Here is a 21,826-nt window from a genome sequence, read left to right on the forward strand (position 1 = left end):
CTCAGGGCAGCGGGCGATTGGTCCGGCCCAGACAAATTGCGCTTTGAACACCGGCGGCGGCGGGAGCGGGAGGAGTGGGACTGAACACGGCTCGCTTCGGCTCGATTCGGCTCGGCTCGGCTCGGCTCGGTTCGGCTCGGCACGGCACGGCTCGGCACGGCTCGGCACGGCACGGCACGGCTCGGCACTGCTCGACTCGGCACTGCTCGGCTCGGCTCGGCTCGGCTCGGTTCGGCACGGCTCGGCTCGGCTCGATTTGGCACGGTTCGGCTCGGCACGGCACGGCTCTGCACGGCACGGTTCGGCACGGTTCGGCTCGGCACGGCACGGCTCAGCACGGCTCGGCTCGGGGATGGGTCGGGATGGGATGTGATGGGAAGGGACAGGACGGGACGGGAGGAGACGGGAAGGGTTGTGATGGAAGGGTTGTGATGGAAGGGATGTGATGGAAGGGATGGGATGGAAGGGATGGGATGGAAGGGATGGGATGGAAGGGATGGGATGGAAGGGATGGGATGGAAGGGTTGTGATGGAAGGGATGGGATGGAAGGGATGGGATGGAAGGGATGGGATGGAAGGGATGGGATGGAAGGGATGGGATAGAAGGGATGGGATACGGGGCCCGAGCCGGGGCGGCCGGACGCTGGACAGCGCCGGTCGGGCCGGTGCTCTGGCGGGGCCTCTCGGGCGGGGCCTCGGCAGCGCCGGTGCCCCCGGGACAGCCCCCGCCGTGCTGGGGTACCAGTGGCACCGGCTGTACGGACGCTTCCCCCTCGCCCAAGCCGGGAGAGGCCGCCGCACCCTCCCGTACCTCCCGGGAGAGGGTGCGCACGTTCCTGCTCCCTTCAACTCCCCCGGGAATGGCAGAACACAGGAAGCCGCCACTCCCACGGCCGCCCCCGCCCTCCCGGCAAGAGGGGACCCGGCCCCGGGGGTCTCCATCTTCCTCATCTTTGGAAAAACAGAGACGAGACACTGTGTTGATTTATTTATTAATTCATAGTCTGTTAGCTGGTGTACAGGGAAATGATCTATACATCAGGGCCTAAGACAGGGAGATCCAAAAGGCTTGTTTCCATAACAATTAAAAAAAGAAAATAAAAGTAATTTTTAAAACTTCTAAAAAGCTTCTAGTGTGCAGACTGCAGCATTCTCTAGGCTCAATGTTGGGTGCAGCCTCCCCCTACCAGCCCTACAAGCAATCTGAGCGCAAAGCAATGTCACTGCAGGTGCCTGGCACGGTTGCAGACAGCACATTCCCTACGGCATACACAAGGCCAAAGCACTGGACCCACACACAACTCTAGGGTGATGCTACGGAGTCAGCTGTTGCAGTGGGTCTAGGGAGGTTATTGTACGCAGCAAGGGTGACGGATGAAGAGTCTGTGCCTATATGGCTCAACTTTGGGGTGGGGAGGGGACTGCTTTGCTCTCCAAGGCTAATCTGGGTCAGTCGCTTTGCTGGAGCGAGGCTTCTTGGCTGCAGGGCAGCTAGGGGCTCTCCCAGCAGATGTGTACCCACTGAAAGGGAGGGCTGCCCTGCCAAGGCCACGTGGCCTGAAGCTGGAGGTGCACTTGTTCTGCACCTGGCCACGGAGAACAAACTCGGACTCAGCAAAGCAGGTTCATGGCCACTTCCAGGAGAAAGAGCAGGGCGTCCCCACATCACTGTGCTACAAAGGCCAGGTCCCTGTATCAGTTTGGTTAAAGGACAGGGTCAGGGACCTGTGACCAAGTGCCACTACCTGCACCCTGCGCTCCTGGGGTCAGGTATTACAATAGATTCAACCTACTGCCCAGACTCTGAGCGCTCTGCCCTGTGCTGCTCTCCTGCTAGAGCAGCCGGCCTGAGGCTGCCCCAGCCCCCAGGGCAGCAGACCCCATGTCTCTGGGATTGGTCCCGAGAGGGTCAGTATGCAGGGCTATAACCCCCCTCGCAGGGAGGCCAGGGTCCCTGCAAAGCCCTTGCCTGGGGTGCGTATTGCACGGCTGTTGGCTATTGCTAGCTCCTCGCTCATCTCCTGAGCAGATATTGTGCTGAGTAGAGCTAGGCACAACCCCATGTGTGGCACAAGCACCCCCTGCTCTCTCACTGCACATCCTCCCTGGGCTCCAAGAACCTCAGCACAGGCCTACAGCTTCAATCCAGATGGATCCAACACAAACTGGGGCTAGACCATGGGACTGCACCTCTAGCCCCCCCTCTTCAGGCCAGGAAGGGGCCAGGCTCAGGCAGAGTGGCACAGGACAGGGATGGGCTGCTGCCCTCCCACTCCTATAGCCTTCCTGCTCCATTCACCAGAGCTGCTCACATATTCCAAAGGCTTTGCCCATCCTGCAGCCTGAAGAGGTATTTGAGAGCAGAGCTGTTAGTGCTTTGTACATACTGCTAGAGTGTCCCTAGGGGTTTGCATAGTATTTATTGGTTCATATACACAAGGCTGATTGCTGTACAGTTTACACTTTCAACATAAGCAAGGAGCTCAGTGCTCAGCCCAGAGCTCTGCCCTGGTGGGAGACTTTGCACGTGCTGGGGAGAGGAAGGGCAGCCCTGCACCAGTCCCTCTGCCCAGGGCAGCTGTGCTCCCTGCAGCCTCCCCTTGCACCCTCTGGCCACTGCTGCCATCCCCAAAGCCCAACACTCACAGGGAGGGACGAGAAGCAAGTCCAGCAGAGGCAGCACAGGCATTTGCAGGGGGGCAAGCACCTCTTCTTCTGTGGTGAGCAGCACCATGCTGTCCCAGCTTTCCTCTTAAAGCTGGAGCACAGACTTGGGGATGCATCTACACACACAATCACACAGATGTGCAATCTCCATCTCATTTCCTTCTACTCCAGCTCTTGCCTTCCAAAGGAGCTGAGAGCATACCCCTGGTGTGTGGTGCTGTCTCTGGGCTCCTGGCAGCAGCGGGGCAGGGATAGAGGCCCCTCGTCAGTTTTAAGTACTGTAGCTCATGCGTCTTGCAGTCAGTCAGTCATGCGGATAGGACGGTAAGTATGTCTCATACAGAAATCATGCCATTAGCTTATAGAAACATGTACAGCCAGCCCTGCTCCCCTCCACTCTCTGCTCTCCTCTCCTTTCTTCTCTTCTCTTCCCAGGTATGTGTCAGAACGTGTGTGAAGTTCAGTGGTTTGGTGTTGAGGTGTGATCCTAGAGAGACAGAGAGAGAGACAGAGGAGTTACCAGGCATTCTTGGTGGTACATCCAGGATAAATGTTGGGGGCAGCCAGGTACATGGCTGGCAAGTCCCTTCTGTACACTGTGCTTGTCCCACATGCACCCATGCTGCCAAGCAACCATAATACAAGTTTTGAGGGGTGTCAGAGAGACTGTGACAGAGCACCACTAAGTGGCAGGCCTGGAACTAGGAGCAATGACATTGATGGTACAGATGGTGCTGCCCCATCTGCAGAGAGCAGCAAGCAGTGGCTGAGCTGCACCAACTGCAACATGGCACTGGGAAGGAGCTGGGAGCGCTGCTCTAGGTTCTGGAATGGAGGAGGCCAGCCTTGAGCCCCCTCCCCCCCCCCCCACCTCAGCTAGGGTGACTGACTGCACCCCACTCTCCCAGCAGTGATGAAAATCTTCCCCAGTGCACACCCTGGGCCACTTTCACACAATGGAAAACTGCAAAGGCAAAGCAACAGGAGCAGTGCCCCAGAGAGAAGCAGAGCCAAGGACTGTCTGGGGAGTGGGGCAGGCAGAGGGAGACAGTCTGCATGAACTTGCCCACAAGCATAAGCCTCTTGACTTTCATACACCCACAGAGAGCTCACTGACAGAGAGGAGAGAGAAGGGAAAGGGAGGACAGAGCAAGTCATGCACGTACAGCAGAGATCAGAGGACCAACTGCCCTTGTTTGGCAGCCTCCTACCAGTAGGAGGTAGTGCTGGACAGCTGGGGAGTACATATGCAACACCTTCCCCCAGCACTGCACTGTCAGCCCAGCAATGAGTGTGCAGAGAAAAATTATGCAGCTAGGCTCAAGCGTGCTGTGCCAAGCACCTTGCCTTCAACCTGGTCTAGTCCCATTCCCACTCTAGGGAAGGCAGGGAGATCAGGAAATGCACAAGACTTAAGGGGTCATTCTGAGCTCAGTGGAGATCAATGTAAGAAATGTCCTAGGTCAAAGGCGGGTGCCATGTCGTCAGCCCCTACAAGTGTCATATTCCTGCACCCACCACTCCTGCATCCCTACTGCCCTGACATTCCCCAGCAGCACCCTGCCAAGGTCTGCCCCCATTCTGGCTTCAGCAACCTCAATGCTTTCCTCTACATGGCTGGCAGAGGCAGTAGCTGCATCTCCCAGAACAGTGAGCAGAGGCAGTAGGCCATGGCCCCACAGAACCGGGACGTGCTTCATCTGACCCACAGCTCTGCCAGTGCCCAGCTGTGCCCCTTGGGAAGGGGGATACCAAGGCACCAACTCCAAGGGCTGGTCTCATCTGCCACAAGGCTGCACAGTTACTGCTCATGTATGAAGGGGGTACTTCTGCTCAGACCCTATACAAACACAATCGAGTCCCTGGACTGGCTTTGTACAAAGACCACCCCTCTGCCTGTAGCCCAGCATAACCAGGAGTAACAACTCGGTGACCCTGTCACTGGGGACGGTCACCCCGAGCACCCAGGGTGCTGTCACTGCAGCAGCAGCCCTTGGCACTGTGGCTGCAGTGGGGTGCTGTGCACACAGCTGGCTGGAGCATCACTGCAGACCAGGGCACCCTGTGCCCATAGCACCCAGGAGCAGGTTATCATTAGAGGCACACTGCTGCCTACCCCCAGTCTTTTGCTGCAGCACAGCAAACCCTCTCTGCAAGCCAAGAGCTGGGAGCAGCCCCGCCACACGTTCCCCAGGAGAATATGCATGACCAGCAGCTCAGTGCAGGCAGCAATATGGAGAACCAGGACAGAAGGAAGAGCAAGGATAGGGTTACCTCAAAAGAGGCCATTTGAGGGGTCACTGCTTCCCCCTTTTCAGGCTGGCTCGTTTCACTATCTGAGCCCCCATCCTGCCCCCAGAGACCTCTGGTTTCGGGACACGCACTCGCACCTCCTCCTGAGGAAGCCGCAGGGGCAGGAAGCAGGACATCACCCAGGTGAACAGACAGACACAGAGAAGAGGACAGGAGAGGGAAAGGTAGAGTCAGTTGGCAGGCAGAAAACACCAAGCAAGAAGACTGGTGAAGTGGGCAGTATTTGCCCCTGGAAGTCTTAGAGGGGAAACAGGAGAGGAGTACAGGGCAGAAGAAAGGACAGAGTGTGACATTGTCCCAGAGCCTGAGAGTCCTGCAGAACTCCTGAGAGTCATGGGTGACGCCCCAGGCAGGCTGCCTGCAACGTACAGTTAAGAGCCACACTGTACCTTGGCACCCAGACCATCCTGATGCAAGATGGAGTACTTCATGAAGTGATCATCCTCAGCCTCCAGGTCTTGGGGCTCCTGTAGGGAGCCCTCCAGAATCAGCTCCTCCTGTTCCTGCCTGTCATCCATGACACCAGGGCCCAGATGACGCACCACCTTCCGGATAATCTGTGGAGACCCACACAGCTGGGCATCACAACTAGCCCCAGGGCACCGTGACTCCCTCCTCACCCAGTCTGGTCCTAAACTGCACGTGGTGTGCAGCCTCTGTGTGTCCCATGAGCTGGAGAAGTGCCGTGACTGTAACCGAAGACAGCGGGGCACGAATGCCCTACATGGGCCTCATGCTAACGGGGTGGAGGGGAGAAGGGAAAGGCTGCGGCATGCCCTTTGCCCATATCTTGCCGCTGATCACTCACCTTCTTGGTGATGATATTGCCTTGATCATCTGTGAACTGCTCCTCAGTCACCTGCTCTCCAGGGAGATGAAGGGCTTCATTCCCCTGCAGGAACGGAAGGGAGATCAGGGCATGCGAGGGAAACGAGGGAAGTTGTTTCGCAGGTAGAAAAATGCACCTGACATGCACCCCACAGCCTCTGTCTCCCACCCTGCCCTGACCCTTCACTGCTTTCCTCTGCACCGGCTCTAGGGCTGCTCTCTCAGCTGCCCCGCTCGTTACCTTCAGGAGGACGCGCCGGCGGACGACTCTGGCGGAGAGAGCCTCCTCGTCATCCGCCAGCCCCGGGCTCTCCCCGAGCTCCTTGTCCAGCTCACGATGGGCGTGTTTGAGCAGGAAGCGGACAGAGCCCCTGACGATGTGCATGACGTTCTGGCAGCTGACCAGGAAGAAGGCCAGAAGCACCAGAGCGATCAGCAGCTGGGCCAGGAAAGCCCACATCGTGCCTCCGGCCGCACAGCCGCGCGTGTGCCGCGGCTCTGAGCCCGCTGTCAGAACTCAGCCATGCTGAGGGCCGGGTGCTGGCCTGCGGCTGTGAGCCTGCCCGCGCAGTGCCCCGGCTCTGCGGGAGCTGCTGTAAGCTCGGCTGCCGCAGCTCTGCTGGCTGTGGGCGGCGAGAAGGGAGCGGGCAGCTGGGCGTCCTTCGCAGTCACAGCTTCGCTCGAGGTCATGTGCCCAGGACTGCCCCGGCCCGGCTGGAAGCAGGACAGCTCTGTCCCTCTGCTCTGTCAGCTTGCCCAACAGCCTGTCCTCCTGACTACGGTGGGAGGGCAGTGTGCAGTCTTCCATTACAGGACAAACGAAGTCCTGGGCAAAAGCCAGGGCTTTGGGGTGTCATTGGAATCACGTGTGACTCAGGTAACACACGCGGTGGAGCTGAACAGCCACCTCCAAGCACGGCCGTGCTGCCGGGATGGCTGTGCGTGCCCTGGCTGGGGGAAGGTGCTTGCCCTCACCTTGTACCTGCTGGCTCTGTGTGACCGTGGCATCAAGCCCACCACCCAGCCTGGCCCCTAGACCAGCTCTATTTCTGGCTCCAGCAGGCTGTTGGGCTGGCAGCCAGGGCAGATACTCAATAAAGAACAAGTCTGGGAGGGTGACTGGGTTATAAATGGAGAGCAAGAGCTCAGGTATCAAGCACTGCAGGCTATTCTGGGCTGAGAGGCACCCCAAGGGGCAGGAAGTACAGAAGAGTTGAGGAGCTAGCACCTGGTCTGCCTGACTGGCCTTGCAGCAGGCTCCAGAAGAGGCCACCACTTCCTGCAGGGCTGAGTCCCCTGCTCCCACCCTCACCTGCCCAAAGAAGCGGCTGTCGGCCTCCTCCTGCCAGCCGCCTGTGGGGTGCTGAGGCTGCCGGTCGCTGTCCTCTGTAGAGCTGATCCGCATCAGCTCCATGGCTGGCATCAGGACCTGCTCTTGCTCCTGGCCCTGTGCCCCGGAGGCTGTGGTGTGCGTTGGGAGCAGCTTTTGGGTGACTCCCTCCTGCCAGGAGCCCGCTGTCAGGTCCTGTAGGCAGGAGATAAAGGAGCCTTCTGCATTCCAGTCCCTCAGCCTGGGCACCAGAGAGGGACAGGGATAGGGAGAGAGAGACAGAAAGAGAGAGGCAGTCAGCTTTGCATGGAGTGCTGCACCCTGAGCACCAGCCGAGCTCCGGCAGGCACACCGGTGCAGCCTGCACCCCAGAGGCGCTGGCTCCACTCCCCAGCTCACGGCACTGCTGGGCATCTGGCAGAAGCAGCACAAAATACACAGATGCACAAAAAGGCACAGGCCACCTCTATGCTATGCTCCCTGCCCATCCCACAGCCTCACGGTTTGGCTGCCAGAGTCTTAGGCAAGAGTGTGCTGTGCTCTCATGGTCTAGTGTGGTCTAGCTCTAATGTGATCTAATGCTGTGGAGCATTTCTGGGTGCTGCCAGGGACCTCATGGGTTCCTGCCACTGGGAAGGGAGCAGGCAGCCCAGGTTAGGGTTAGCTCTGGTAAGTACAACCTACATGCAGGGCCTGGCTGACTAGGGTCCTTCCCAGGTGTTCTGCAATGTTCTGCCCTCCAGAGCATTGCCAGAAAAGTGTGAGACACTCGGCCCAACCATTGTTCTATGTACTGCAGATGCCTGGGCTCCAGAGTGGGAGGCCAGCAGGGAAGCAAGCAAAGCAGGGAGATTATTGCAGCTGGTGAGCACAGGGCAGTAGCTGGCAAAGCAGTTGTGCTCCCCTACCATGGTCACCCTGGTGCCCCAGGCTGTAGTACCTGTCTGCACTCTTCTCCACAGCATGGCTAAAGGAGGGTGATGTCATGATCCTGGCTTGCACCTTCTGCTGAACTGAAACAAAAGAGACTTCACTCTCCGGGTCCTGCTCCCCAGTCCCTGGTTGATGATCACCAGATGGCATCTTTCCCTCTGGCCTCTGCCCCTCCTCCTGCTCTAGAAGGTCAATCAGGCCATTCATGGCATCTGAGTCCACTGTGTCATCCTCAACCAGGTCCATAGAGCCCATGTGGTCTGGGCCATGAGCATCTGCTAGAAGTTGCCCTGGGAACCGGCCTTCGCTTGTGGCATCCGAGTCCTCAGCCTTGCTGCACTCCAGAGAGGAGTCCTCAGCAGTCACCAGCGAGGGGGTGAGCCCTGAGGACCACACCTGCATGTCGGACATCTCCATCAGGGCATCCTGCTCAGTGGCAGCCATGGGGATAGCATCCATGATGGCCACCTCATTCCAGTACTGGTCGGCACGCAGCGGGGATGGCAGTGTGTAATGCAGGGAGGCAGGGGACAGCAGCTCGTCCTGCAGTGAAGCGTAACCTATATGGGCAGACAGAGGCATCATGTCCAGCAGCCATCTCACACACGCACAAGCACAGTAGGACAAAAGGGAAACAGCTTCTGGGAGGATGACTGCCCCAAGGACAGCAAAGGTCATGCCACAGCCCTGTGCCCAGGCTGAGCAGGGCTGTGCTCACAGCAGCGGCTGCTTTCACATGGTCCCTGCAAATGCTGCCATGCCTCCCTTCAAGTCCTGGGGCTGCTCTGGGCAGGTCCTGGGGCTGCCTCCTCCCTGTGAGGAGGACTGGGCTGGTGTTCACACGATGCTCCATCCACACTGAAGGACATAGCGCCCTCTTTGCTACCTTGCTCCATCAGACCCCTGGTCCCTGCCCACAGCCCCCATCCAGCATCAGCTGGCTGGCAGTTAGCCTGGAGTTCAAGTAGCCGAGTCTGACAGGCACCAACTCTCAAAGCCAAACACTGTCCACAGCCCAGAGGAGCAGGTTGGAAGTACCATGAGCAGAGAAGGATGGCCCTGGAACATGCCATGCACCCCAAGGCCCTGCAGAAGGCAGTCAGGGCCTTACAACCCTGTTAGCGTCTCCAGGGCTACAAGCCACTGTTATATCTCATCGCCCAGGATGTGCACAGCTCAGGCGTATCTATATGAATTACAACCAAGCCAGGCACTCCCACCCATGCAGGTGGCTTTGCTCAGCCTTTTTCAGCTTTGAGCCATTTTTTCACCCCTGGATATCAGCAGTGAACCTGTTCTGCTCCCCTGGCAGCCAGGGAATGGCAACCACAGCCAAGGAACAGGGTACAGCTGGCACCCCTGGCACAGAAAGGGCACCTCACACATGGACACCCAGGTGCCTGGCCAGGGGCATGCAGTGCAGTGCCAGCAAGGGAAGGAACTGTGCAGGAGAAGAAGGCCTGGGATGGCTGCCTGCAAGCATGACAGCTGTAAGAGGGGTAGTCCCTGATGACATGCAGTCGCTGGAGCAGGATGCGGCTCCCAGAGGGCTTAGCTGAGGTGGAGACAGTGGAGACAGGCAGTGGAAGATGAGAGGAGAGGCCAGGATGAGCTCAGAGGAGACAGGTGAAAAGAAGTGACCCACAGGAGTGCCCGCACCTGGCAGCACTAGGTGGCATGTTAGAGAAAACAGAACAAGGGGAGAGACAGAGAGGGAGAGAGCGATGAGCCAGTGCTGCAGGGGCAGAGCCACCGTGCAGGGCTGTAGCAGCACAAAGCCCTGCCCCTTTCTGGTGTGCCGGCTCCAGCAGCGTATGCCACAGCTGACTCTGGCTGTGTTCCCACATCCAGGCACACCACCACAGCTGTACAGCCAGGACTCAGTGAGCTCCCTGGCCGCTGATCAGCTTGCATAGCCAGAGGCACCTCTCACTGGCACACTGAGATAAGAAACACCTGGAGAGTTTCTGAGAAAGCAGGATGGCAGAGCCAAGCTTTCTGCAACATAAGCCCCAGTGAAGAGGCCACATCTGTCAGCAATGTGCCCACTCAGTTCTCAGTGGGTGCAACCTGGTCAGGCAAGACACCAGCCCCAGTCTCTGCACAGACTGTGGTCTCAAGGGCCCTCCTGCATTCCCTGCCAGAAGCTGGGCTCACCATTCATCTGGGATGGTGAGAGGGAGTAGTCTCTGTCCGTGTAGCGCCAGCTTCCCTTCAGGCTGCGGCTCAGCCGACCTGAGCCCTCCAGCATGTTGACAATCTCGCTGCGGTCAATGTTTCTCAGTGCCGTGTACAGGTTCTCAACTGCAAGGGGAAGATGGTGCCAGCAAACTAGTCACTTGGGAAGACATAGCCATGCCCCAGACACCCTCCAGGTGGGCAGGGAAGGCAGATATGCATGAACCACCACTGTAAAGCCAGCCAGTGATCCTTGAAGATGCACACACTGCTCTGCTCTGCCACCTCTGTGTCTGTAAAAGGGCACCACAACTACTCACTCTTGACATTCTTGCCCTCGCGGCTGGCCCAGAGGTTGAGTAAGGCTATGCTCTGCTCCAGAAGGGAGTTGGGGTTCTCCACACGTATCCTGTTGATGTCATCCACCCCAAACTGTAGCTCACGTGCCAGCTCTGGGGAAAACACCACATCAGTATCATATCCTCTGGTGCCCATCACAAGGCTAGGGACGTTGTGAAGTGCTCAGCCAGGACCAGTGCAGAAACCCTCTGTTATATGTAACTGCACAGCAGAACATGCAGGAGCTGGGATGGGGCAGGGGCTGAAGCCCTCCTGCTCAGGTTGGCTGTGACTAGCACAATAGGGTCTCATGCTAAGAAGTGTAGGGTCTGCCATTGGATTGTGTGGCTGCAACCAACAGCAGCAATATGTACAGCTCATAACAAAGCCCTAGCCTGGTACCCTTGTGTGTGGATATGTGCACAGCCATGGAAAAGTTCATTTCAGTGCCCTGGAATGCTCACAGCAGGGGTACAGCACAAAGCAGTCTCTACACCTGGCAGCACAGGGAGGTTCTAGCCTCCCTAAGTGTCAGCTTTGCAAGGAGTGTTGTGCATCCTCAGAACTGTCAGGTGTGGACTCACCGGCCCAGCTGAGACCCAGCTGTTCTGCTATGTCAACCATCTTCTGGTCTGCCTTGTCTGTGCTGCTCAGAGAGCCTGGAGGAGAAGAGGGAGTCAGCCCAGCTGCACAGGGCCCTGCACCAGAGTGGTGAGGGGAATGGGGTGCTGGTTCTGGGGGTCACACAGACCCATAGGCACAGCACCGCCCTGCAGGGCGCCCTTCAGGGAAAGGGAAGTTGCTGTCTGTGGAACTGTGACAGGACCATCCCAGCCTTCCCACTGGCTTGAGAACCCCAAGTGCAGGTAGTGAGTGGGCTGGAATGGTCCCAGCAGGCTGCATACCAAAACTGGTCTCACTTAGAATGCTGTATCGCTCCCGCAGAGACAATGGCGTCAGTGTCCTCCTTCGCTCATCACTGCCACTGCCCTGTAAAAGTGGTGACAAAACAAGGGGTCAACAGCTTGGAAAGAGGGCAGCTGCTCTGCACTGACATGATTGCTTCTCCTTCAGCTCCAGAGTGGCATGACGTGGTCAAATGGAGCAGGTGAAGAAGAAAGCTAACAGCAAGGGCTGTCCCCTGCACTTGGGGAGGGGATGTGCCCTCACTGCCCCCTACCACAGCGCCAAAGACTGACCTTGGTGCAGGGTGGTATGCTGATGTTCAGGTGGCAGAGCACATGCTGGAGGTCTTCGTATTTCATGGCCTTGCGCAAGAAAGACAGGGAGCCACTGGCTTCCCGGCTGCTGTCCCGGACCTGAGTGCCAGAGCCCAGTTAGGTGGCTTGGCACAAGGAAGGGCCCTGACTGCTTGCCCGGTCCTGTACCCTGACATTACCTTGATGGGGATGACAAGACGATTCTCCCGGAAGGACTGGAAGAGGAAGGTGCGGGGCTGAGCAGCCTTCTTGACAGGCACCAGGTTCCCTGAGAGTTCGACATGCAAAGGCATTCCCTCCACCACCTGCCCAGGAGCAGAAAATATACTCAGACCCAGTGTAGAGCTGCTTATCCTGCTCCTGGATAGGGCAGGTAGCCCTGACTCTCCTAGCCATGCCAGGGCCAGGCCCTTCCACTTGCATCAGTCTCCCCTCACTTTGTTATCCCTCTCCCTGCTGCCCTCCACACATGCTGCTGGGGACAAACCTCAATGTCCCTGCTGCGGGCCACCTCAGTGAAGTTCTCATGCTGCTCTAAAGTCTTGTCAACCTTGTCATCAGTCATGCAGTAGCAGCGCAGCCGGCCTTCTCGCGCATCGTTCATCTTGGCAAACACCACAAATTTGGCCATGTAGGGCACGGCTGTCAGCTCCTTGTACAGCATGGTGGCAAAGTGCACAGCCTCAGCTGTGCGTGGGCAGTCGGCCAGCCAGAACCTGCAGGAGATCTGGGTTGGGGTGCTGCTGGGTGGTGGCAGAGAGCTGCCCCCTGCCCCCCTCAACAGCCAACTGGACTGCAGAGGAAGCCCCAAGAGTTCTGGACACAGGTGTAGCCCCATCTGTGATGGGGACCCAGCCAAGTACAGATAATGGCCCCCTTCCTTCTGTACACCCAGCTGTCATGAGGGTTCCTGGAGTGTGCTCAGGCAACATGGGGGTCTTAAGGCTAGAGGAAACCACCCTGCATGTAGGAATAGGGCAGCACAGCAGTAAGGGGCTTTTCCCAGCAAAGGCTGTAGTAAGGCCCAAGGAGTACTAGATATCCTGAGATGGACACGTTTGCCCAGGACTCACCTGGCAGACACATTGGTGGTAAAGTTAGCACACTCATTTTCATAGACCAGCTTTGTGGTGCCTGTTATGTCTTCCCACTGGGCTTGGGCTGTCCCTCCTGCAGCAGAAAGCAAGGGTGATCATACTGTCTCTTTCCATAAGCCCAGGGTCTGCATCCCCCAGGCATTTGCTTTCTCCACAGCTGCACCCTTTACTGAGCTCCCTGGAGCTGCATCCCCCTGAGGCAGCCCAGCCCATCCCCGTGGAGAGCACGCTTGTAGTCTCACCAATCACACTGCAGAGCAGACGTAGGCTGGTGGTGTCACCCTCACCACTGTCTCGGGGATTGTCCTTCCAGGATGGTGGCAGTGGGATACGGAGGCCAATGGGGCGGTGGAACTTCCTCCGTCGTGGCTCCACTGTGACAATGGGGCTGAAGGTCGCTTGGTTCCCCAGCAGCTTAGTCACCAACTCATCAGGCACAGGCTGTGCCTGTGGGTAGTACAAGGATGGGAATCAGGGATGGCTTTTCCCCAGGCTGGGACACAGCCTGGGCTTGCTGCCCGCCCCTGACTGCAGAAGTATGTCTAGGCCCCAGGCCTGGCTCTCTGAGGCTCACCTGCAGGGCCAGCCTCACTCTTTTGGTGACAGCAGTGTCTGGGAAGGTGGCCTGTACCATGGGCACCAGTGTGCTTTTCAAACACCCTCCTTCAGGGCCAATCATATCACAGTCCTGGCAAATCCGGGACATGACCACGAAGTAGAGAGGGAAGTCGGTGGTGATGATGCGGCAGACCCTCTTCTTATCCAGCTCCTCCTGGCTCTCCAGCTCTGCGAGGGCAGCACAGCCATCAGCGCTCATCCACCAAGCCTGTGTCTGACACTCAACACTCCTCCGTGCTACGCTGACCAACCCCCTCAGCCCCATTCCACCACGCGGGCCACCACAGCCCTGCCTGCAGGAAGCTGTGAGGTGTGGAGCCCCTGCCCTCCTGGCACGCTCACCCTCGTCCATGCCATTGAGCAGCTGGTCCATGTAGCTCTCCTCATAGCGGTTGCGGTGCTCCTTCCAGACAGAGCCGTTCTCACTGCGCAGCACTACCAGCTCACGGTCTCCACGTCCATATGAGGCAAAGTGTGGAATCTCCACAATGACAGGGCTGCAGACAGCAGAGGAAGGCCACACAAGCTGCCACAAGGACGTGCAAGGCAGCAGGATGGCCCTGGGCAGAGTGCCTGCCCATGCTGTGCAGCTGCTGGGGGAAGGACTGATGATCTCCCTCGCTCTGGGAAAGAGGATTCTGCATGTGGTGGGACAGGGCTGCTCAGGGCTTTTCTGCCACTGTTCTGTTACTCTTGAATGACCCATGCCATAAACTTGTCATGCCCAGCAAGAGGTAGGATCTCTCCTCTGCCAACCTCAAGAAGCAGAGATAGGCAGAGGTCTTGCCCTGGATGGCAAAGCCCTCTAGATGAGCCCAGATCTGTTCCCAGTCCTGAGGGATGACCCTGGTGTGGGCAGCCCAATCTGCTCTTTTCCCAGCTGTGCTCACCTGAGGAATTGGGCACCAGCAGGCCCCAGAGCAATGATCCGACTGCTCAGACCCTCCTCCTCAGCCAGTGGTGGGGGTGCAGGTAGCTTTTGGGGCTTCACCAGGCGGCAGGTGATGCGGGTCGGTGCAGCACAGGCACGGGGCGGGATGACCACACGCAGACCATGGTGCCGGCTGCCCCGCATGGAGCCACCACGAGCATCCACCATGAAGCTTACCAGGAACCTGGAGTGGACAGAGGTGTGAGCATGTGGGCACCTTGCAGCCAGCTGATGAACAGAGCATGCGTGTGCTGCACAGGCTGGGCACTCACCCTGTGTGCACAGGGCTGGCCACCGGGCTGATGTTATCCGAGGTCTCAGTGGCAGGGCTGCTGGGGATCAGGGAGTCCTCGTCGAACTCTTTGGAGGGCTGTGTAAGGCAGGGAAGAGAACCTGTGGACAAAGGGTCCTATCTGGGGGTGTTGAGCCTGCCCACCCTTATACAATCCTCGCTGGACAGTCCTGTATCACCGGGTCAATGCCCATTACCCATCACACACTTGAGCTACGTGGTGATGGGGGAACTGCCCCAGCAGGGAATGCCTGGGGGAGGCCATGGCAGGCTGTATCTCATGCTCACCTCCTGTGGGGACACCGAGGGTGCATGCAGCAGGCTGACTTGCTCAGCTTCTGTCTCCACAGGTCCTACCTGCTCAGTCTCCTCAGCTCTGGTCACTACAGTTTCAGGTGGGATGCAGGGGACCTGCAGGACAGCTGGAGACTCCACCCTGGCAGGAGAGGGTAGTGACAGCCACAGAAATGGGAGGGTCCCTCAGCCTCTACCCATCCCCACAGAGTCCTGGAACCACTAGACAAAAGCAAACTAAATAGCAGTCCCATGTCTTGGTGCAGAAACAGCATTGACTAGCTTTCCCTGCCATGCCAACCAGTGAGGGTTCAGTGATCTGTTCCTTGCCTGGAGTCTTATGCAGGAAGCCCAGCCCAGCACAAGGCTGGTCCTGTGCCCTGTACCTGTTCCCTCCCCACCATACAGCATCTCTTACGTTTGCTCCAGTATTGCTGTGGTCATGAACTCCAGTCTCTCCCTTTTGCCTTCCTGGTCTCCGAAATCAGGTGTCTTGGGTTTTGGTGCAATCAGCTCTTCCTCTGAAACCAAGAGCTGGCTCAGCAAGCAGAGGCAGACAGACAAGGGAACACAGGGATATCCAGCCCTTGCCCCTACCCCTCCCCAGGGCTGGAGCCAGGGCCCATACCTGCCCACTGCTTGAGACACTCACTTGTCCCCTGGGTCTCAGCCAGACACAGAGGGGGCTTTGCTGTCTGCCAGAATGGGTCTTCTGGCAGGGCAAGGCCCATGCAGCAGGCCAGTGGGACAGGAGCTCTGGGAGCCATTGGGAAATCTGGCTGTTCACTAACCTCTTTCTCACAGCACCAAACACAGTGCAGAGACTTCAAAGGACACCTTAAACTTCAGTGTCTGGGTCAGGGACATAGGCACAACTTGGGGTGCAGGAGGCTGCCCTAACACTACGCCCTACTGGAGGCACAGAGCTCTGCTAATGCTACCACTGGTCCCATTAATACTTGCTAACTAGCTCATCAGAATTTGGCTCTGGCCAGTCCCCTGTGGGAGGGTGTCCAGCACCTCCCAAAGCAGACAGAGTGCCCCAGAAATGGGGAGGGGACCACAGCAGCAAAGAGACCCTTGATCTCTCAGGTTAATCCCTGCTCTGGACAGGGGGCAATTGCGGAGGGACACCAGTGTTTGTCACAGTTACAGGTTCTTCCATATGCTATGGACAGGTCCTGGGTCTGACAAGGGAGTCAGGGTCCTCCTGAGTGGGAGGATGCCTATTCATGCAGTCACACCAAAGCAAGCAGCATGGGCATGGATTGGCAGGGTAGGATGGCAGGGTTGTCACTGGAGAGCACCAGATCAGCAGCAAGGCTCAGCAGATGGATATGGTGTGTGGTGGTATGGTAGTGGTTAGTGGCCATGGGGTGAAATGGGCCATTGAGCTGGGACAGGGGGACACATTTCATACCCATTACTGTGACATGAGCAGTGCCTGCAAAGTAAGAAGAGGCAAAAGTGAGGTACTGGTGGGAGGGTGCAGGAGCAAACCAGCTGCAGCTGGGCTGGGAGCTGGTACCCTCCAGCAGAGCAAGGCACAGTGGGGGCTCTGCATGCCCAAGGGCTCTCTGCACAGTCCTTGGGGCATGGGATCATGGAGATGTCCAGACATATCCCTCTTGCATAGTGCCGGGAAACACCCAAGCCAGGAGGTGCCACCTCAGGAGTCTGGTGGGCTTCCCTCATCCTCTCTGCAAGACCACAGCAGGGCCCACAGAGCTCCCCCACACTGGGGGTGTCCCTGTTCCAGCAGGAACACTAGTGTCATCCCCATGACTGCTGCTTGTCACACTGACCCAGCTGGCAGATCTCTGAGATGGTGTGACCCAACTCCCACCCCTCACCTTCATCCTCTGATACATCCAGAATCTCATCTACGGTCTCTGGGAAGCTCATGCGGTGCTTGTCGCCAACTGACTGTGGGAGCAGAGCAGAGTCAAAGGAAGCCAGCATTTTTCTGCACAGCTATCTGCAGCCCCCTCCTTGCACCTAGGCTAGGCACCCAGCTGCAGACCTGTCCCTGGCTGTTCCCAGTCCCAGCCCTCTTTCACAGCATCCTGGTCCTAGTACCAGGGGCTCACCGGGATGTCGGTTTCCTCTGTGACAATCTTGAGCACATCTGTGACAGAAATGTAGCCAAGCCGCTTTGCAATGGCCAGGGGAGTGGTGCCATTCTGTGCACAGAGGGAAGACTGGGTCAGCAGCAGCCATGGGGCAGCTCAGGCAGCTGAGTAGAGAGGTGCAGGGAAGCGTTGTACTCACCGTGCTGATCTCGTTGGGAGATGCGCCATGCTTCAGCAGCAGTGTTACCACATCTGTGTGGCCCTGCTGTGCTGCTTGGTGCAGGGGGGTGTAGCCCAGCTGCAGGGGAGGACAGAGGATGCTGCAATCAGTTCTGGAAGTCTGCTGCCCCAAAAATGCCCCCAGGCCTCACACATGATGCTTTGTGCCTGGAGCATGAGGAGCTCCACTTCCCCATCAACCTGCATGATGTTGCCCAGGGCAGAAGGGTCCTTGGAGCACAGGACACCTCTGTACCTTAGTCTTGGCATTGACATCCGCTTGGTGTTGCAGCAAGAACTTCACCAGCTTGATGTTCCCATAATGGCTGGCCACATGCAGCGGGGTATAGCCCATCTGAAAGACAAGATCAGGTCTCAGTCTGCCCTCACCACTGCTTACTGCCCTTCTGGCTTGGATATGCTCATGCCACAGGCAAGCCCTCACGCATGAAGGATGAGGCATACATGTGGGGGCTTCCCAAAAGCCCAAGACCAAAGCAGAGGGTTTCAAACCACGCTGTGCCTGTGGGTACAGAGGTGAGCTATAGAAACAGGTAAGAATCACACCTCCAGAGAGGTGGGGGGAAGAGGAGAAAGAGTCCCCAGGACACAGACAAAATGGTAAGGATGCCTGTTAGAAGGGAGTCTCTTGCATAAAGAGAAAGAAAAGAAATGCTCTTTCCTGAGCAGGCCTAGAGGTAGTACCCCCATGTGTTTCACCAAAGCCGTGGTCAATCTACTACTTTACCCTGGTCATTGCATCCACTGTGACTCCATGTTTCACTAGAACATCAGCAACTAGCACATGCCCCTCTTGGGCTGCAAGGTGGAGAGGAGTCAGGCCACTCTGCAAAGAAAAGAGGTCTCAGCACAGTGGCACTGCCATCACTGCAGGTCCAGCAGCAGAGACTGTCAGGTCTCCAACCTGACAAACTGACTGACACAGTGTACTGCTACCCAAACACAGGGAGGCACAGGGGTCTGGACGACCACCCAGATGCTGCTCTCTGCTGGCAAGTTTGTCTCCAGCCTGGCAGGATGCGCTGGGACAACTTACCTTGTTGCCTAGGTTGCCGTTGGCTTGTTTGGAGAAAAGCAGTGCCACCATGTCTGCATGGCCCTCCTGGGAAGCCAGGTGGAGGGGAGTGACTCCCTGCATAGACTCAGCATTTGCAGAAGCCCCATACTGCAGCAGGCTGCTGGCCACTTCCATCTGGTTCTGCTTGGCAGCGATGTGAAGGGGGGTGTACCCATTCTGCAGGGAGAGAGGCTCATTGCAGTGCTCAGCTCTGCCAAGCAGACCAGAAGGGACGGGAGGTGCCACCCTGCCTCTTGCAGACCAGGTCTGCCCTTCCTAGCTGCCTCCAGAGCGCAGGGATGCCCCCCATAGTATCTCTCTGACAGCGACCAGCCCTGACTCTGATGCCAAATCGACTCTTTCAGCCAAGTCAGCACGGGGGTGTCAAAGACCATCCACTTCAGGTTCGACTGATATGGGCTATCCTGAAGTTTTCTACACATGAATTTCTGCAGCAGTATGCAGCCTCTGGGAGCTACAAAAAGCTGGGGCAGACAGCACACCTCCTGGAATGTGCCTGGCTGAGGTGTGGAGCTGAACTCCCAATACACAGCATTAGTATTCAGGCAGAGACTGCAGGGCCTTGAGTCCTGCCTCTGCTGCCACGCTGCAGGAGCCGACCAGCTGGCAGACACCCGCTGCCCGGGCTGACGTGCAGGCTGTCGGTGACGCAGAGCAGCGGGGGCTGGCGCTGGTACCGGCTGCTCCCGATGCCTGCCCAGCATGTCTGCCGGCAGCCTGCACAGGGGAGAGGAAAGTGCCAGATGGGGAGGGCTGGCACCACCAGCCACTTGGCTGTTTTGAAGATGCAGCTTTTGCAAACAACACGGGAAGCAAGGCGCCTGCTGGTGTGCTCTGTGGGGAGATGCTCCCCATGCTCAGGGAGAGCCGGGTGACTCTCACAAGCTTGTGGGTTTTCTGACTCACTGCTTCATAGCTGCATGCAAACATTCGCCTGTGGTTTCCCAAACTGCCAGACCGCAGCGCTGCTCTGCAGGACTTGCCATGGAAACACATTCCCCACGCAGCAACCACCATGCTGCTAGCAGGGACCATCCCTGACACAGCCTGTCTGCTGGAACAGGACCACTGCCTGCTACCCTGCCTGCTCCAAGTGGTGTGAGGACAGGCAGGCATGAGCAGCAGACATGGAGAAAGGCTGGTGGTGATCAGTCACTTAGACATTCCCTGAGTGCCAGGGCTGAGGGGCAGTGCTGGCCCCAAACTGGCAGGCACTGGACACACACCGCATCCCCACGTCCCTAGGGAAGCCCAGCTCAGACTTACCCAGGCTGAGTTGTGTGGGGAGCTCCCCTTGGGAAGCAGCAGTTTGACAATCTCCAAGTTGTTGTGGTGCACAGCCACATGCAGTGGAGTCAGGCCATTCTGCAGTGGGGGAGACAGTACAGACAGGTGAGACAGAGCCTCTCCCCATAGCAGACCTCTCCCCCCACAGAAGCAACATTCACCTTCCCTGATGCATTGGGGTGAGCATCATGTGCCAACAGCAACTCTGCCACATCCACCTTTCCATACTTGGCTGCAACGTGGAGAGGGGTAAATCCTTTCTGAGGAGAAAGGCAGCCCATCATAGAGTGGCAGAGATGAAGAGAGTGCTGGCGCCTGCTGCAACACAGGAGGAAGCTGCCCCTCCTGTGACAGGGACACTGTGCCACCAGCCTGCCCAGCCTTGCCCCAGCTGGGCATCGCCTTCCACAGCAGTGGACTCAGCAGCCTACCTTGGTCATGCAGGTCTGAGAGGCTCCCTTCTCCAGCAGGGCCAGGGCTGTGTCCATGTGCCCCTCTCTGGCAGTGATGTGCAGGGGTGTGTGCCCTGCTGTGGTGGCCAGGTTGGGGTTAGCGTTGTTCTCCAAAAGGAGTTTGACCATGCCAGTGTGGCCAATGCGTGCAGCACAGTGCAGAGGAGTCTGGTCATCCTGTGAGGGTGGCAGAGAAGCTGTTTGGGCAGACCTGGACCAGTCCCCGTCTTGCAATGCCAAAGGAGTCCCAGCCCTGCTCCCACTGTTGCACAGCCCCTGCTAGGCTGTGCTCTGGGCATGTGACAGCAAAGAAACCAGCACCAGCTGTTTCCAGAGCTGATTACCACACATGTCCTGTATACCTACCTTGGCCTTAGCATTGGCTTTGGCTTTGTTCTGCAGCAGGTACTTGGCCACATCTGTGTGCCCAGCTCGGGCTGCCATGTGTAGAGGAGTCTCTACTTTCTGCACCAAAGACAGGATAAAGTAGTAAGGCTAAAGGAGGGAAAATGCTTTCCTACAGTCATTCCTCTGCTCTGAAGAGCGGAGAGCAGTTCCTGCATCCCCTACTGGTTGCTCATGCTAGCACAAAGTAGAGGGCACCAGGGATTGCTCAGGTGAACAGAGGCTGCAGGACCTGGATATCCTGCTGAACATCTCAATAAGCTGAGCTCCCAAAGCCCCAGTCATGGTGGAACTCACCACGTTGGATACATTAGGAGAGGCTCCACGCTGCAGCAGAGTCTTGACAATGGGCAGATGTCCCATGAAGGCAGCCACATGCAGGGGGGTCAGGCCAGACTGTGAAGAGAAAAAGGCCAGAAACCAAGATGGGACTTAGAGCCTTGGCAATATCTCCTACTGTCCCCTCCTCCTTCTCCCCAGGGCAGGTCTCAGCACAGGCAAAATCCGAGTCCCCAGTCTGCTCCAGGAGCCTGGCGGGTGAGTATGAAGGAAACACACAGAGCTGCTGTCTCCCCTGCATCTCCCTGCCCTTTAGGAAGATGCTGCCAGGCTAAATAGGTTCTGAGCTGCAAAGAGCACCAAGAAAGGTCCCTGGGGTATGGCAGAAGCAACAGGGACATCACATCCTGCCATGTTGTCCCCAGCACACATGCAGAAGCAAGAGAGCTAAGGATGGTCTCAGCCCACCTACCTCTGTGACAGCGTCAATGGAGGCACCTGTCTTCAGCAGCAGCTCCATCACACGGATGTGGTTTTTCTTGCAGGCAATATGGAGGGGCGTGAAGCCATTCTGCAGACAAGACAGACAGATGGACAGTCATTTGCAGGAACACTCCCTCTCCCCTGGTTCAGCCCACCCACCCTTTCTCACCAGGGCTCGAGAGTTGGGCTTGGCCCCCTTCTCCACCAGCAGCTTGGCCACACGGTGGTGTCCACAGTGTGCAGCCACGTGCAGGGGCGTGAGGTGGTCCAGGGTGATGTCGTCAATGTCAGCGCTGTACTGCAGGAGCAGGCGGACGCAGTCCAGGTGGTCACCCTGTGCTGCCATGTGGATCGGCGACAAGCCGTTCTGCGACCGTGGAGCAGGGCCTCAGGGCTGGGCCAGGAGGGGGTCCAGGCATCCCACCCAGTCCCTGCCTCGCACCCCCAGACACTACTCTAGGGCAGAAGAGACAGCTTGTTCCCCAGGGTG

The 21,826-nt window shown here is 57.7% G+C and overlaps 1 protein-coding gene across 11 annotated transcripts in view; it reads right to left on the minus strand.

Annotated features, from left to right (window-relative positions):
* Nucleotides 1–975: 975 nt before the first annotated feature.
* ANK1 (ankyrin 1) overlaps nucleotides 976–21,826 on the minus strand; it is a 55,355-nt gene continuing 34,504 nt past the window's right edge. For 6 of the 11 annotated variants that reach the window (XM_088068284.1, XM_088068286.1, XM_088068285.1 and 3 more), the window contains 35 exons: nucleotides 21,506–21,703; nucleotides 21,326–21,424; nucleotides 20,872–20,970; nucleotides 20,536–20,634; nucleotides 20,149–20,346; nucleotides 19,879–19,977; nucleotides 19,697–19,795; nucleotides 18,389–18,586; nucleotides 18,080–18,178; nucleotides 17,588–17,686; nucleotides 17,312–17,410; nucleotides 17,131–17,223; nucleotides 16,894–16,966; nucleotides 16,461–16,484; nucleotides 15,459–15,561; nucleotides 15,035–15,182; nucleotides 14,727–14,824; nucleotides 14,414–14,638; nucleotides 13,866–14,020; nucleotides 13,480–13,691; nucleotides 13,148–13,352; nucleotides 12,882–12,978; nucleotides 12,296–12,524; nucleotides 11,988–12,113; nucleotides 11,788–11,907; nucleotides 11,494–11,578; nucleotides 11,173–11,247; nucleotides 10,570–10,701; nucleotides 10,229–10,375; nucleotides 8,079–8,631; nucleotides 7,121–7,379; nucleotides 5,789–5,872; nucleotides 5,370–5,537; nucleotides 4,942–5,063; nucleotides 976–3,154 (listed from right to left, as the gene is read on the minus strand). In XM_088068284.1, coding sequence (XP_087924410.1) covers nucleotides 4,965–5,063; nucleotides 5,370–5,537; nucleotides 5,789–5,872; nucleotides 7,121–7,379; nucleotides 8,079–8,631; nucleotides 10,229–10,375; nucleotides 10,570–10,701; nucleotides 11,173–11,247; nucleotides 11,494–11,578; nucleotides 11,788–11,907; nucleotides 11,988–12,113; nucleotides 12,296–12,524; nucleotides 12,882–12,978; nucleotides 13,148–13,352; nucleotides 13,480–13,691; nucleotides 13,866–14,020; nucleotides 14,414–14,638; nucleotides 14,727–14,824; nucleotides 15,035–15,182; nucleotides 15,459–15,561; nucleotides 16,461–16,484; nucleotides 16,894–16,966; nucleotides 17,131–17,223; nucleotides 17,312–17,410; nucleotides 17,588–17,686; nucleotides 18,080–18,178; nucleotides 18,389–18,586; nucleotides 19,697–19,795; nucleotides 19,879–19,977; nucleotides 20,149–20,346; nucleotides 20,536–20,634; nucleotides 20,872–20,970; nucleotides 21,326–21,424; nucleotides 21,506–21,703 — 4,896 coding nt within the window. In that variant the 3' untranslated portion in view covers nucleotides 976–3,154; nucleotides 4,942–4,964. The other 5 variants (XM_088068280.1, XM_088068281.1, XM_088068283.1 and 2 more) reach the window with 5 other exon arrangements.

Source organism: Pseudopodoces humilis, chromosome 30, assembly GCF_049639895.1.
Source record: "Pseudopodoces humilis isolate 2021_Gansu_Grassland_sample_001 chromosome 30, ASM4963989v1, whole genome shotgun sequence".
In the NCBI taxonomy this organism is placed as follows: domain Eukaryota; kingdom Metazoa; phylum Chordata; class Aves; order Passeriformes; family Paridae; genus Pseudopodoces; species Pseudopodoces humilis.